The sequence below is a fragment of the Uloborus diversus genome, chromosome 1 (genome assembly GCF_026930045.1).
Source record: "Uloborus diversus isolate 005 chromosome 1, Udiv.v.3.1, whole genome shotgun sequence".
NCBI lineage: Eukaryota > Metazoa > Arthropoda > Arachnida > Araneae > Uloboridae > Uloborus > Uloborus diversus.
In genome coordinates, this window is record NC_072731.1 from 84,376,255 (window position 1) to 84,392,059 (window position 15,805).

At 32.1% G+C, this 15,805-nt stretch overlaps 1 protein-coding gene across 1 annotated transcript in view; it reads right to left on the reverse strand.

Annotated features, from left to right (window-relative positions):
- Positions 1 to 4,768: 4,768 nt before the first annotated feature.
- Positions 4,769 to 15,805, reverse strand: part of LOC129230774 (mucin-17-like) — a 506,717-nt gene continuing 495,680 nt past the window's right edge. Inside the window, exon 24 of the mRNA XM_054865195.1 lies at positions 4,769 to 7,807. Within this exon, the coding sequence (XP_054721170.1) occupies positions 7,733 to 7,807 (75 nt within the window). The 3' untranslated portion in view covers positions 4,769 to 7,732. The remainder of the gene's footprint in view (positions 7,808 to 15,805) is intronic.

The following is a 15,805-nucleotide window of genomic DNA, read 5'->3' on the forward strand; positions in this document are numbered from 1 at the left end:
ATCCTACGTGATGACTAGTCGTCTAAATCAAGATGCACTAGAAAATCTTTTTTCACAAATTCGTGGATTAGGATTGTTTCACTTACATCCATCTCCTGTAGACTTTAAAAACCGGTTGAAAATGCTCTTAATAGGGTCAAAACTTCCTTCTCCAGTAAATACAAATATCTCTGCGGAAAATGAAGATAAAATTTTAAGTGCTAAACTTTTTTTTGACCTGTCCCAAAATTTAGAAGAAAATAAGAAACAAAACGTTGATGATGACAGTGATATTCCTGACGAAAGTTGTTCTGCAGTAAATTTTGAAAATGAAGAATCTTTGGAAGCTGTACGCTACTTTGCTGGATATTTAGCAGCACGTTACAAACATTTAAATTTAGCAGAATCTAATTCTTCAACGTTAAGTGGCTGGATTGAAACACTTTCTAGAGGTGGATTGTTAGTTCCAACAAAGAACTGGGAAGAAATGATTAAACAGTTTGAACTTGCTTTGTCAACATTCACGGAAAAGAAAATATTTCAAAATCCAACCATGTAATTTTTAAACTTCAAAATATGCTAGAAGATAAATTTCCCTCCTTGGATAAGAAACTTCTTTGGACTTATTCCAGAGCTAGAACATTTTTTCGCATCAAATATTTAAATAAAAAGTGCAATGCAGAAAAGAAAAATTCAACTCATTCCCGGGAGCAAAAAAAGTTAAAGCAATTTTTGAAGGCCTAATCCGAAGTATAAAGGTAAGAATCTTTTCTTTCTCCCCTTTTTTTAAAAATAAATTAATGGTACGGGTTTTCATTTTACATCTGAGAGGATGTTTGCACTTTGTTCTGACAATAACTGATTTCTTGCTCCGCATAAATTGCATCAATTCTTCAGAAACAGGGCTCCCAACACATTTTAGCCATATAAAAGGGTAAAAGAGGACCAGTTTGAATCAAAAAGGGGACCAAAGAGAACCAGTTAGGATTAAAAAGAGGACCTTGGGAGGACCATTCATAGTTAATCCCAGGGAGGCAACAAAAGGCAAATTAGCTGCCTGGCACTAAATACGTGAAGATAATTCGTTAATTAATAATATTAATGATTTTTAATGATAAATCCTTATCACCTTCTGTACAACTGAACTTTTTATCCATTGAATTATATTATTTACACAAACATTTGGAGGGGGGGGGGGCACAAGCAAGCATGTAACTGACCATCTTACAGAGTACCTTTAATTGTAAAATAAATGTTCTACTAATTAACAAGTAAAAACTGGCTAATTAAAAATAATCACCTAAGTGACCGATAATCAGTGCATACTTAATAAAGACCTTTTAGATACAATTATTACAGTAAACACCTTGGCACATAGTAGTTTACAAAAATTTTCACATAACCAGTTTAAAGATAATTAATTTTCATATAAGGTACCGCAAGACAAGAAGATATAGTTTAGAGGCCAGAAGGCAGACCTCCCCCTCCACAGCCCTTGGTTTTTTTACACATATTTCCAGCCTAAATATGGTAAGTTTATATATATATGTGTATATATATATATATATATATATATATATATATATATATATATATATATATATATATATGAGAGAGTTCATGACCAAACACCAAAGCAGAAGGTAATTTCTGGCTACGCTACTGACTAAGTTCAAAAATACTAGAGATTTGCCAAATCATTTATTAGTATGCTAAGTATCCAAATCATTTCTTCATATGTATGTATTAGTTGTTCGGACACCAAAAAATATTGTAACTGTCTTCAAGTATATATAAAAATTAGTGAGAAAGAGAATTTTTTATTAAAGTCACCACACCCAAAAATATACAAACACTGCTTAAGCAATAAATACACTGAGTGTGAATTTGAGCCTGCTTTTACTGGAAAACTTAATGTAATAAATAAATGTGTAAGTTCAGATTCATAGAGCTATATTTTCAAATTAAAAATACTCATTATGAGTATTTAAAAAAAATAAATAAAGATACAAAGTTTTAGTTTTTAAATATAAAATTAAATAATATAATTTGAGGTAGCACATGTCAAAACAATTTCCAATTTTCAAAAATGTTAAAATAATGTGAAATGCTGCTATGGTTCCAAAAATAAGAAAGTTTATTATCTATTAAAATTAAACAAAAAATAAGCTAATCTATGGTGGCGTATGTCAAAATAACTTCCGATTGCAAAAAATATCAAAACATTAACAAGATGCAAAAAGATTGAAATCTCAGACAACAAGCAATTTTCCGCGAAGTGCGAGTAAGTTCAATGGTGCCATGGTTTCGAAAAAAAAAGTAGTTTATTATCTATTAAAATTAAGCAAAAAATAAGCTAATCTATGGTGGAGTATGCCAAAATAACTTCCGATTGCCAAAAATATTAAATATGAACAAGATGCAAAAAGATTGAAATCTGCAACACAAGAAGCAATTCTTCGCGAAGTTCGAGTTCGTGCAATGCTGCTATGGCTCCAAAAATAAGAAAGCTTATCTATTAAAATTAAACTAAAGATAAGCTTATTTATGATGGCGTAGGTCAAAATAACTTCCGATTGTCAAAAATATCAAAATATTAACAAGATGGAAAAAGATTGAAATCTCAAATACGACAAGCAATTTTCCGCGAAGTGCGAGTAAGTTCAAAGTTGCCATGGTTTCGAAAAAAAAGTAGTTTATTATCTATTAAAATTAAACAAAAAATAAGCTTAACTATGTTGAAGTGTGTCAAAATAACTTCTGATTAACAAAAATATCAAATTATTTACAAGATGCAAAAAGATTGAAATCTCAAACACGATAAGCACTTTCCGCGAAGTGCGAGAAAGTTCAATGTTGCTATGGTTCCAAAAATAAAAAAGTTAATTGTCGATTAAAATTAACCGAAAAAAAAGCTAATCTAAGGAGGTGTTATGGTAAAATAACTTCCGATTGCCAAAAATATCAAAATATTTACAAGATGCAAAGAGATTGAAATCTCAAAAACCCAGCAAGCAATTTTCGGCGAAGTCCAAGAAAGTTTGATGTCACCATGGTTCCGTAAAAAGAAGTAGTTTATTATCTATTGTAATTAAACATAAAATAAGCTAATCTAAGGTAATAAATGTTAAAATAACTTTTGATTGTCAAAAACATCAAAATATTAACAAGATGCAAAAAGATTGAAACATATCGAACACAAGTTCATAAAATTGCACTGATGAAACATTCTTGATTTTTTCAAGGGCGTACGAACTGGTGAAAAATATCGGTAGCAAAATGCTTTGATTTGATGTCATAAACTCCTACCCCCAAACCTCTTCATTTGCTAGATTTCCATGTTACAGCGGTTGAAGGAGGAGTAATGACGTCAATCTGAAGCGAAATAATACCAGAAAGTCAGGTTCAATAGAAAAACGGCGCCGCGGCCGCGTATTCGGGCATAACAAACGTCAACACACAGTATCTTTTAATGTAATGAAAATTTTTAAAATCTGATTTTTGAGTAAAAACAATATAAAAGCGGACTAAACGGACCAAAATGTTAAAAAGCGGTCTAAAGCGGACTTTACTCTAAAAAACGGACTTTGGCGGGAAAAGCGGACCATTTGGGAGCCCTGCAGAAAACTAAAAAATACATGCCTAAGAGAGAAATTATCATGCTGGCTACGCAATCACTAAGCAATGAGCTGCCTGGTCCCAGTCAAAAGGGGACCAGTCTACGTCACAGCTTTTACCACGCGGAGACCGCCCGCTGTTTGTTTACATTCTCTGACCTACCTCTCCTCTCTATATACCTTGGTTTCCTCCTTTCTCCCCTTCGGATATCGTAAATATAAACTGTTTGTACACCAGTAAAAGGGCAGGGCGCATCATTAAAATTCTACTGCAGGGGCAGGGCACGTTTTTTCGGGTCTAAAGAGGGCAGGGCGCATAAGCTCTTTAAAAAAAAGGGGGCAGGGCGCCGCGCCCTTTGAAAAATGCATAACGGGAACGCTAACGTAGGAATGTGCGAGTTTATGTGTGTGAAGTCGTGTGTGTATGCGAGCGTGCATGTGTGTAGTACATGGACGCCTCCGACCAGGAGAAGCGGATAGGTCAGGACTGGAGCAGCCTCACCGACTGCACAGGCCGGTGGTGCTGCAGAGGCCCCTGGTCCAAGCTGAAAAAGGAACCAGACGCCAGACTGTCAAGTGAGGACAATAAGCAATCGTGATTGCTCAAAAAACATACAAACTTGTGTGATATTGTAAACAAACATTTTCGTCATTACCCTTAAAATCATTACTTTTTAATGAAATATATATATGAACCGTCACCTGCTGGACAAGGGGTTGACTTTTTAGTGGAATGGCTCTAGTCCTGGATTTTTAGCTTCTTGCTTAAGACCTTGGGATACATGTTGATTCAAAACATTGCATTATTGAATCTGAACTGGTAGTTAATTTAAGCGTAGATATTGTTGTAAGCTTATAAAGCACGTTTGTGAAATTGCAATAAAACATGAATTAAAATTCAAACCAATCCGCCAGCTCCTTTTTTTGGTCTCTTTGCGAGATTGGCAATAACCATTCTCGCAATTCTTTAAATTCAACAATTCTTTGATACTATAAACCAAGGTGCAAAACATATTTCAATGCCTCAAAAATCCTGAGAAAGAGTATGGTATCTAATGACAAATAAGAAATGATAGGGTTCCCAAAACTTTCAACTGTGTATTATGATTAAAGAATTATATTGTGATTTTGAAAACACACATATTAAAGAACTTTTTTTTGTTAGTGTTTTAAACCCAAATTTATTGTGATATATAACAAACTATACATTTTAAATTAAAACTTATCAGGAACTCAATTGTTTTTCTTTTTTGGAATTACAATAAAGAACCAATACTTCAATTGATGAACTTTTATCAATTCTGAACAAAATGACAGTTTTAAACATGTATTCTGGCATCAATGGGGCCATTCCATGAAAAACTCAACCCTTTGTCACGCATGTGACGGCTCATATATTTCATGAAAGAGTAATAATTTTAAAGGGTAATGAAAGAATTTTTGCTTAAGAAATCACACATAAGTTAGAAATTTGTTATGCAGGAGAAAATTTGTTCATTAATATTTTAAAGTATTATTTTTAATGAAATATATGAGGCGTCACAGGCGGGACTAAATGATTGTTTTCCATGGAATAGCCATGAAAGTTGATCTTGTTTCAATTAATATACATACAAAACTTACAAGTAAAGCTGTACAATGCAATTCACAGTAAATAATTTATCCATGAAGCCACCTAATGAATGATTCACAGTATGAGAAACTGAAACATGGACTCATAAGTGGCCATAGAAAGCTATTTTACATTGTAATATTCAATGATGTAAAAACATAACAAATGAATGCTCTATACAAACAAATAGTGTACATCACATTAAACAGTAGCCTTTTAAGAAAATATACAAAAATAGTACAGTCCATTATGTATCCACAAACGTATTTATGGTAAGGCCATCTTTAATCTCATGAAAAAGGATGGAAATAGTGCCACTTCACGATTTATATATAAATATTTCCAACACAAAATGCAGCACCATCTTTTATTTCACAGTTCGCAGAAATCACAATATGAATATATTACAAAAGCAATGATTTTATTACATTTAAGTACACATAGCATCCCCTCATCTAACATCTATGAATTCAAAAAGAAAATTCTATTGAAGTAAAACTTTGCTGATAAATCAATAGTAACTATAATTTTCGATTGAACCATCCAAAAGATTGTACACCCATTTTTAGTCATGCTTGTCTACTATATTTTATACTAGAATTTTCTTTTGCCCTAGACACAAATAACAGGTAATTATTAATTATGGACACTTGTGACAAAAAGAAAAGCTTATTTTGTTATTATATTTTATTTAAAGACTTGCTATTAACTAATGGGCATAAAAATATTTTAACCATGAAATAGCTTTTTGTCAAGGGTGTCAAAATGGGCCCATATCTAAGACCTAATTTTGAACACCAGTCAAGCTCTATTCACAGAAAAAAAAACCTGCAAGGTAATTAAGGAAAAAGGGTGTAAGGAGGAATACATGAAAATCGGCAAATAATGACCAACAAAAGTAGCTAACTTTACATAATCATAATTTACACTATGTTTAATGCTTTTAATTTGTATGTTAAATTTCCAAAAATATTTCTATGTACACACATAAAAAAAGAAAACTTCTTTCTAACTTCATCCTTTTAAGACCAATGTTAAATTATTAAACAGCAACATCCAGATTTTCTCCCTACCATTTCTAAGTATATATTAATAAAAATTAGTCTAACATATCTCATACCTAAAATGTCAGGGAAAGTTATCCTTGCTTCAACAAGCACTTTTGTCAGTTAACTAAATAATTTGGGACAAGTGATAAAAAAGTTGATAAAAATGTAAAATAAAATGAGATGCAAAATCAACACAAAACTGTAGTACAATATCTATTAACCTGAGTACCAAAAAACCCTGAGGAAAATATTATGAAATGTAAGTATTTTTAGAACTATCATAAAACAATATTAACAAATAAAACTGCCTGTTCAAACATAACACAAAGTGCAACAAAACTCAATTTACAAAAGCAGATTTAATGTTTAAAACATTTTTCTGAATCACTAATAAAGAAAATTTAAAAATGTAGTTCTCTTTAAACTTTCTCATTGATTTTTAACATTTAAAAGTACACTGATTAAAAATTAAAATAAACTACAAACACAAATATATTAGCAAGTAAATTTATGCATTAACAGTATGTTTGTTTGAACTGGATCAGGTTCTAAATCTTATCCACACTACCACTTTTTTGCACAGAACAAATTTATGAACATAACTAGGTCAGAGAAACTGATTTGAATACATTTTGTATTAAACACATTTTGCTACAGAAGCACACATGGCAATGTGCCTTTGTTTTTATAGCAAATAAAATCTTTGAAAGCATTGGAAGTTTCTGCACTGTTTTTCCTGAATATTAGGAATAAATAAAAAATAGGGAGCGCTTTAAATTATTGGTTCCTAATGGTGATGTCGTAAAAAAATAACAAAGTTCTGAAAATGAAAGTTTATAAAATGGTTTAGAATAGGGAACACATAATATATCTATGTTTCACAATTAAAATAATTGAGAGAAAAATCAAAATCACCACATTTTGATCATATTAATTTAAAATTCATCCAATCTTAAAATTAAAAAAGTTATAAAAAGAAGGAGGAGAGATAACTTCTAGAGATCTCTCATTTTTTTTTCTTTTTTAAAGTTGAAATCTTTGCCAAACTTTTGAAATAATTAGTAAAAAAGTTGGAATAGTTTGATAATCAGGAAGGATAATAATAGTGTTTCAAAAAGCTCAACAATTAAATAAAATGAAGACATGTTTCACTCAATATTACAAGCAACACATTGAACAGTTTTAAAATGCCACATTAATAAAACAACCCATTTATAAATATATCAGAAGAGTGCTCTTTGCCTTTTACACAAGTTAAAAGATTTTAGGACAGCTTTTTTTAAGAGCAGTATTTATTCAGAATAATCTTAAATATTAGAAGAAAATGATTTGATAAAAAATTTCTTTCAAAAGCATAAAGGAACATGACCAAACAAATATAATATTTAAAATTTCAACAACAGTACAATTTCTATATGCATTTAACAAAATGTCTGGTAATTTCTTTTAACATCTTAAACATTGTAAAATTTGATTCAAGTTGTAGGTTCAGACAGAAGCTGCTGAAGTAAACTCTTCTTTTGGTTGGAAGGTTCTAACTCTACTTGTACCTATAAAAAAATAATCACATTAATTACTGTCTTTAGTATAATCATAGCATTAACACATACATTCAATCACGAGAAAGAAGAAAGATGAACGAAAACATAGTGTTCCCCCCCCCCCCAAAAAAAAAAACATATTAGGTAAGTCTTCATTTTTCAGAGCTTGCTTGGAAATGGCTTGTATTATTCTTACAATAGTGTTATCTTGCAACGGTAAACCATGTACTGCTGACTGATTTTTAGAGACATCAGTAGGCATGCCTAAAGCCCTCGATCCGTCTCTTAAGTGGCGACACGCTCCAGCGTCCGCCATTTTGTGTCGTTCCGCAACTTTCTCCCTATCTCAACACTAGAAAAATACAGAGTTTCGCTCATTGAAAAGTATCTTTTTATCGACGAATGTTTACAGATTTTTAATCGTAACTTATGTAACTGATAATAACATACAAAAATGTTGAATTTTACCTTAGTAAAATATATTAAACCGAATATTAGTAAAAAAGTGTTTTGAAGAAATTTTCGATCATTTTTAAGAGTGATTTCTTTTTCTCCCCCATATAGACCTTCTGAGTTACAAATTATTACTTGAAGTGTTTTAAATATGCGTTTTATTATTAGAAAGTTGGTGTAGTAGAACCAGGGGCGGATACAGGAAAATCTCTCGGAGGGGACCCGGGAAATTGAATAGCACCTCCTCCTTCCCCCTGCCACATACGATGTTTCATAAAAGTTTTCATTACTTTATTAAAAAAAAAATTTTTTTAATTTTTTTTAGGATCCCTTAAACTAATGATCCACTTCTAAGTACATACATATTATGTACCAATATACTTTGAATGTGGACGTAAAACATCTTTAACGTTTCAAGCCAATTAAATACTTAACCATAATAATGTTACCGAAATGCTATACAATAAGCGGTTTTAATTTTAGGAACAATGTCGTGATGATTATAAATCGAGCGCAAGGTTATTCAATAAAAAAATATACCCATACCTCATTTGAGGCTTTAATATTATTTTATAGTGTTTTAAGTATAAAATGTTATTTAATTAAGAAAATCATAGTTATTAAACATATAAAGTTTTACTGAAAAATTCAGAACAATTTCTGTGTGGATTTCAAAGCATTTGCTGATTGTTCTTGAAGTCATGATACAGTTGAGATAACATATTTATATTATATGCCACCACCATTAATATCATGATTTTCTCAAGAAACTAAGATATGATTTCTTTCACTTTGCATTTTTTATAAGCTGAAAAAGAAAATGCTATTATTTCTCAAATAGCTTCCTGGATCAAAATAATTCTTTTAGGCACGCCTGCACATTTCTTGAAGAATGTTAGTTATTGATTCCATCAAAGAAAAATTAATGGACGAATCGCGATATTACGTTCCCTTGAATTCAAAACCAGCGAGTTAAATATATAAATGTATTCTGCCACTCTAGGACTCCAGTATGACTTCTTTAGCAAATAAAAATGCTATTATTCAAAATATGCAACTTGGGGGCAACAGTTTGAACTAATTCATGCAAAGCAGTATCATTTACATTACTAATGTGTGTATAATGGAAAATTATTCACTTCTAAAAAATTGCATAATTTCTCTTTGTCTTAACTAATAAGGTTTTATTTTCAGCAGGACTCTTCCATGTTTTTTTTTTTACCAACACTTTCTTGTTTTTCATGACGATTTTACATTAAAAATTACCTTTCATTTAAACCAGATTTTTAAGGATACTACTAGTTCTTAAAAATTCAACGAACTGATAATAAAATGTAACCAGTTTTAGATCAATATTAAAAAAATAATAATAATTGAATTATTTGATACCAGTAGGAATTCAAATAAAAGAGTGCAGATTACGTCTGTGACGAACTGTTAAAAATAGCAATAAAAAAAATTATAAATTTACGGAGACTGGGATAAATCGTATATATATATTTTTTTATTAAAAAGGTTTTCACATCAAAATAAAAATTAAACGAAAACAGATTTTTTCCGGGGGAAAAAAAAAATCACATAATTATATAACTTGACTTGAGTTACATGGTACTACAATCTCAAAGAAGCTTAATTTTTTTTTAATGAATAATTTCATACTTTTAATGTCTTAATTTTTATGCACAAAATAGATAAATAATTAACTTGGAATCACACTGAAACTCATGGCGCAATTAAAAGCAAAATAACGTGTTCTTAAAATAATTTTGGTACAGTTATTGAGACATTTTGAAACTAACTAAACAATAGAAAATTTACATCAAAAATAAATAAAATAATTCATATATTTAAATTTTGACGGCTTTGTTATCTCAAACTCAGAAAAATCAGTTTTAAAAACAGGGCAATTTTACTACTGCTAGCAATTTATTAGGTGTCGTTACATAGTTGAGCTATATATTATTTGAAGGAACTATTTATGATGAGTTTAATGAATGTCCTAATCATGGGTGCAAGTTTGGTGATGTGTTCAAGACGGAAAATATTTTCAGCTCCCCCCCCCCCGCCCGCATGCGGGCTTAAGGAAAAATTTGTATGTATAAATGTTGCAGATTTTAACAATGCCAGTTTTGGAATCTGTTTGACTTAAATTTTAAGCCTTAAAATTGTAATATTTAAGGGCTTTGACATCATAATTGCAAAAAATCTAAAATCCGGCAATAAGGGGGGGGGGGGGGGTCTGGGGGCTCTCCCCCAGAAATTTTTTCAAATTGAAGTCCAAAAAACGCTGTGGTAGGCCATTTTGGTCAAGTTCAGGGAAAGAAGGAGTTCAGCCTGATAGTCCCAAAATCACAATATTGGGCAACCTTCAAAAAATATTAAAGAAAGAGGGGGGGGGAGACGCTATGGGCTTTTCCGAAATCGAAGATTTAAAAACGAAATTGTAATTTAAATTTCATAACGTTTATACGCTTTTTGAATGCACTATTGAAGGGATGGATTTCAGGAACCCTCCTTCGGCAATATTTCGAAATTGAAGTTTCAAAAACGCAATTTTAGACGATGTTGGATAATGTAAGGGGTAAAAGCGTTTGCAGCACACCACCATTAGTTTTTTTGCCGATCCTAAACATTTTTGTTGTATCAATAAAATTGCTTAGGAAATAAAATTTTCACTTTCCCAACATAAATCAGTTCTGATTCAAAAGTCTACCCAAGGTAGCACCAACAAACTAGAAAAGAAGGAAAGGTGGGGGAAGGGTAAGGCCGACTAATGATAATGAACTGTCACCATTCCCCCATACAGTCTTCATTTGAAAAATAATTCTTTTATAAGATAGCAGGTGGTGAAATTAGCAATAAAAAATCGCTTCAGTGAAGTAAATATATTTTTTAAACAGGGTACCTTTCCAACATTCATTAATTAAAAAAATAAATAGGGGAACTGAATCCTAACTCCAAGCAGGGTTCCCGAATCACATCCCTCTTAAGGCACTCAAATATAGCCAAAAGTGGCGCTTTAAATATTTCAGCATCAAAGAATTTTCGGAGAACTCCCGAACCCCTTCCTCTGAGTTCACCACAAATGTCTTCCAAAATTTCAATTTTTAAGGCTTCAGTTTCTAAATTGTTTTGTAGGAATAGTACCCCTCTTACCTACAAACATGACTTTCTTCCTATACCCTACCCCTTAAGTCATCCAAAGATAGCCCAAAACAAAGCTCTTAAAATTTCAGAAGCTAAAATATTTCGGGCTGGGGGTGTGGAATACCCCGCCTCCCTTTCATTGTGTTTACTAAACGCAGTGTAAGTTTTTGTTTAAGATTTATTTTTCTATTGAGAGAGCACCTCCCTTCCACACATCGCCAAAGACAACCCAAAGTTTTAAGACTTCAATTTCGAAAATGTTTCGAGAAAGACCCCTGAATTTCCTAACTCTTAACTCACTCAAAAATAGCCAAAATAGCATTTCAATACTTCGGGGAGAGAGACCCCCCCCCCAAACTCTTTCCTCTAAGTTCACTAAATTTTACTTAAATTTGCGGTTTCCCCTTTTCATCACCGAAGATTTAAGAATTTAAATTCTAAAACTTATTGAGAGAAAACCTTCGAATTCCCTCTTCTTAAGTCTTCCAAAGATTACCTAAAGCTGAGTTCTGAATACTTCAGCTTTGAATATTTTTTGGGAAAGGAGAAACCCGAACCCCAAGACGGTCCAAAGTTGCGCTTTTAAGACTCCAGTTTCGGAATTTCGCCTAAAGAGAGCCCCCTCCCTCTTGACATTGCCAAAGACAGCCTAAAAGATTTAAGACTTCAATTACAAATACTTTTCGGGAGAGGGTCGCAAATGCCCTTTAGCTTAAGTCATTTAAGTATAGCCTCAAATAGTTTTTAATACATCAGCTACAAAACATTTTCATGTTAGAACACCAAAACCATCTCTCATAAATTCACCAAAGATTGCCTAAATTAGTGTTTTTTACGACTCCAGTCTTCGATTCTTTTTTAAAACCCACTTTTACATCATTAGAGACAGCCTAAAACTTTTTTTTTCTATCAAATTTTTAAGAGTTTGCAGTGGAGAAATATCGAACCACTCCTAGCTTCAAAAATATTTTCAATTCAGTTTTTCGATATTTTGTACTGTAACCCGTGAGTAACACCCCCCCCCCCCTTTAGATTGTCCAAGATATCAACGTTTTAAGACCTCAGTATCGTGGGTTAATTTGCGGACAGATTACCCTCTTTGCAAGAGCAGCAATTTTTCGCAAACTCGTGCTGCCGTTATTTTTCTCCTTTCCTTTCTCTCCCTCCCCCCACCCATATTTCCATTCTAGCGAGTGTTCGAATCGATGACATTAGAATTTAATGATTCCTCAAGTCATTGTCAAAAATGCAGGAACGGTTTGCCCATCGGTGTTTCCAACCAGCTAGAAATCCCCCCCCCCCTCGATTATTTCGAAAATTCCCATTTTCATTCAAATCTTCAAAATCTTGATAAGTTTCTGTTTTACATGGTATGTGGACGCCCTTTACTGTGGCGAAAATATTTCATCTTGTCAGCAATCATTCTCAATCAGTGATGCAGATTCAACTCTTAAGACATTTTAAGAGCGTACATAATTTTCATTTATGCGTGTCAAGTTTGCAAAAAAAAAAAAAAAACACAAATGAAAAAACGAAAGGATGATCGAAAATAGCATGAGAAAAGACTAAATTTTCAATTAGAACCGATTGCTTCGTAAAATTAGGGAGAATAACGAGCAACTCCTCGGTCTGCAATGCAGCTAGTTGGAAATAAAGCTATACCTAAAAAAAGTCAAACGGCGCGAGCCGAAAAGTCACTCCTCCAAAAGCACGTTGCAAACAAAACAAGCACATGGCGGAAAACCGAGAGAATGTCGATGTAAATTCGTGGTTATGGAACGGTCCAGTAATATTAAAGCATATTTTTCAAACACTCAATTTTTCTTTTTTAATTCAAAATTAAAAGAAAGTCATTGAATTTCTTTCCGTCCCGACCTCCGTCTCAGAAATTTTGTCAAGACGGAAATCCGTCCTGAGACGGAAGGTCTTGCACCCATGGTCCTAATTATCCCATGAAAATTAACAAACCATCAGACAGTTTCATGAAAAGTAAAAAGTATTACAATTTCAACAAGAGTTTCAAAAAGTATCTGAAATTGCACAGCAGTTGATAAAAACATTTAAAATACATAAATAATCTTTCAAAGTATTTCGATAAAGCAATTTTGAACTGTTAGAACAGATTAATGCACTACACCAAGGCATCTTCACATTAAAGATAGCATTTGATGAAAAATACGAATAGCAAAGAGAAAATAGCTAGTATTCCGCACAGTGAGATCACACAGGCAACTACACAAAATGGCGGACTGAACCCACGTGACTGCCCGCCTCCAATCGCAGTCGAAAGCAGTGCACAGTGCATGGATCAAAGTGTGTCGCCACTTAAGAGACGAATCCAGGGCTTTAGGCATGCCGTATCTACTCTCATTGTCGCGTTAAAAGTAACTGAGCGAGCGGCGGCCATGATGGTTGGTGCGAAAAGGGAAAAAACTCTTATTACTCGGGCGAAAATTTTGCATGTTTTACTTTTCTCGCTCAAATTGATAATGAAAGTATTTATTGCCAACCTAAGAAATAAAGAAATGCACAACACAATTATATTTTAAGCTTTTACTTTCCAAAGAATAAATTAATTTTATAATTAATGTCTTTAGTTAATTAAAATTAATTTAGTGACGAATGATCAACTGGTTTTAAAATACTATTTTTATCAATAAAATAAGATGACTTTCCCATAGATATTACAAAATTATTTAAATTATCAAAACTGCAACCTATGTCCAGAGTTTAAAAGTAGAACAAAGTACCATGAAAAAAAAAGCAGCTATAAATCAACAAAGATAAAGGAATAATATAAATGAAAAACTAATTTTGATAAAGTTGCCAGAATGAAGATAAAAAACTGTACCAAAATTTAGATAAGTTTTTTCCAAAAGGAATCTCGTGTAAATAAATGTTAAATACAGGGTTCATACACTCGTGGTTAAAAAAAATTCCGACTTTTTCCAGGTTGTTTTTTAAAAAAATTCCAGGTTACTCGCTCCATTCAAAATTATGTGTAAATAACAATATTTTCAAAATAATTTAAATTGTTGAAAGTAACGCGTAAGAACTGAAACTTTCCCGTTTAGATTAAAAAAAAAAAAAAAACCTTGGATTTTTTTTCCTCTCAAAATTTAAGGTTTTAAAAAACATTTTGCTCAAAATGGTTTTCATTTGTTTGCTATTTGTTGGAAACAAAGTACTTTCAATTTATTTTAGCATCTCTTTGATGCCATGTGTCATGCCTCATATTAGCGTTTTGCTGTAATCGTGCAGCAATCTTTTAGCATCCGCTTTTGGTTTATAATACTTCTTTTTATTTTCTTATCTTACAAAACATATTGAGCAAAATACAAAGCTATTTTTTAGTATAAATATTGTGGCTGGGCGATGTAGGAATTTCTACATCGTGATGCATCGCCAACCTTACATCACGATGTAGTGATGACAAGAAGATGAACTTACAAGTCCTCATATTCTGAAAACAAAAGATAAGAAAGGTTGAAAATAATGATCAACACAAAATTTTTCAAGTCAAAGGAACATAATCACACAGTAAAATTAAAACGATTGAGTTTTTCAAAAGCGGATGCAATCGGATTTTGAACTGCGCAAAAAATCGGTACCAATTCAAAAAATCGTAAAAACAAGCTCCAAATGCATAAACTTGATATTTTTCAAAAACTGCCAAATGTACCGAAAGAAATGCAACATTAAATGCAAAATTCCACTTTTGCGCCAGTTTGTCTGATTTTGGTGCAGAAACGTCCATTTGGCGGTCTTTTGGAGCAGTTTGGTGCAGGATGGGAGATTTGCCCAATTGGCACATCCCTGTCCAAACAACATTTCATACCAGGGTTGGGTTTTGGACTGTCCAAAACTAGTTTAGGACAGGACAGGTGGTTTTTACCGTCCAAAACTGTCTAAAACTGTCCAAAAGTGTCCGAAACTGTCTTAAACTGTCCAAAACTATGATAAAGTTAAAGGGGTGTAATCTAATCAAGTCGTATTGACTGCAGTATTCATAATGAATAAATATAGACATAACCAAGGTTTAATTAATGAGTTTATATAATATTTTTTTTTCTAAAATGTCATTTTAAAAATATTTTACTTGAAAAAATTGGCAATAAAACTACTGCATAAAATCTTCCTTATGTAACAGTTGGTAGAGTTATGAGAGGAAATTCACAACACTACCAAGACAACTAATTTCAGTTCCATTAGTTTAGGTGAGAAAAAAAAGCTTAATTTTTAAAATGATTTTTGCAAATAAGTTTTACATGATGTTTTAACGAAAATTATTTTTTTTAATCATAGATTAAAGAACAAGAAATTGATGATTAAACACTTATATTGTAAAACTTGTGTTATTCTCTTTTTTAGATCATATAATTTCAATAAATTGTGAAACAAAAAATT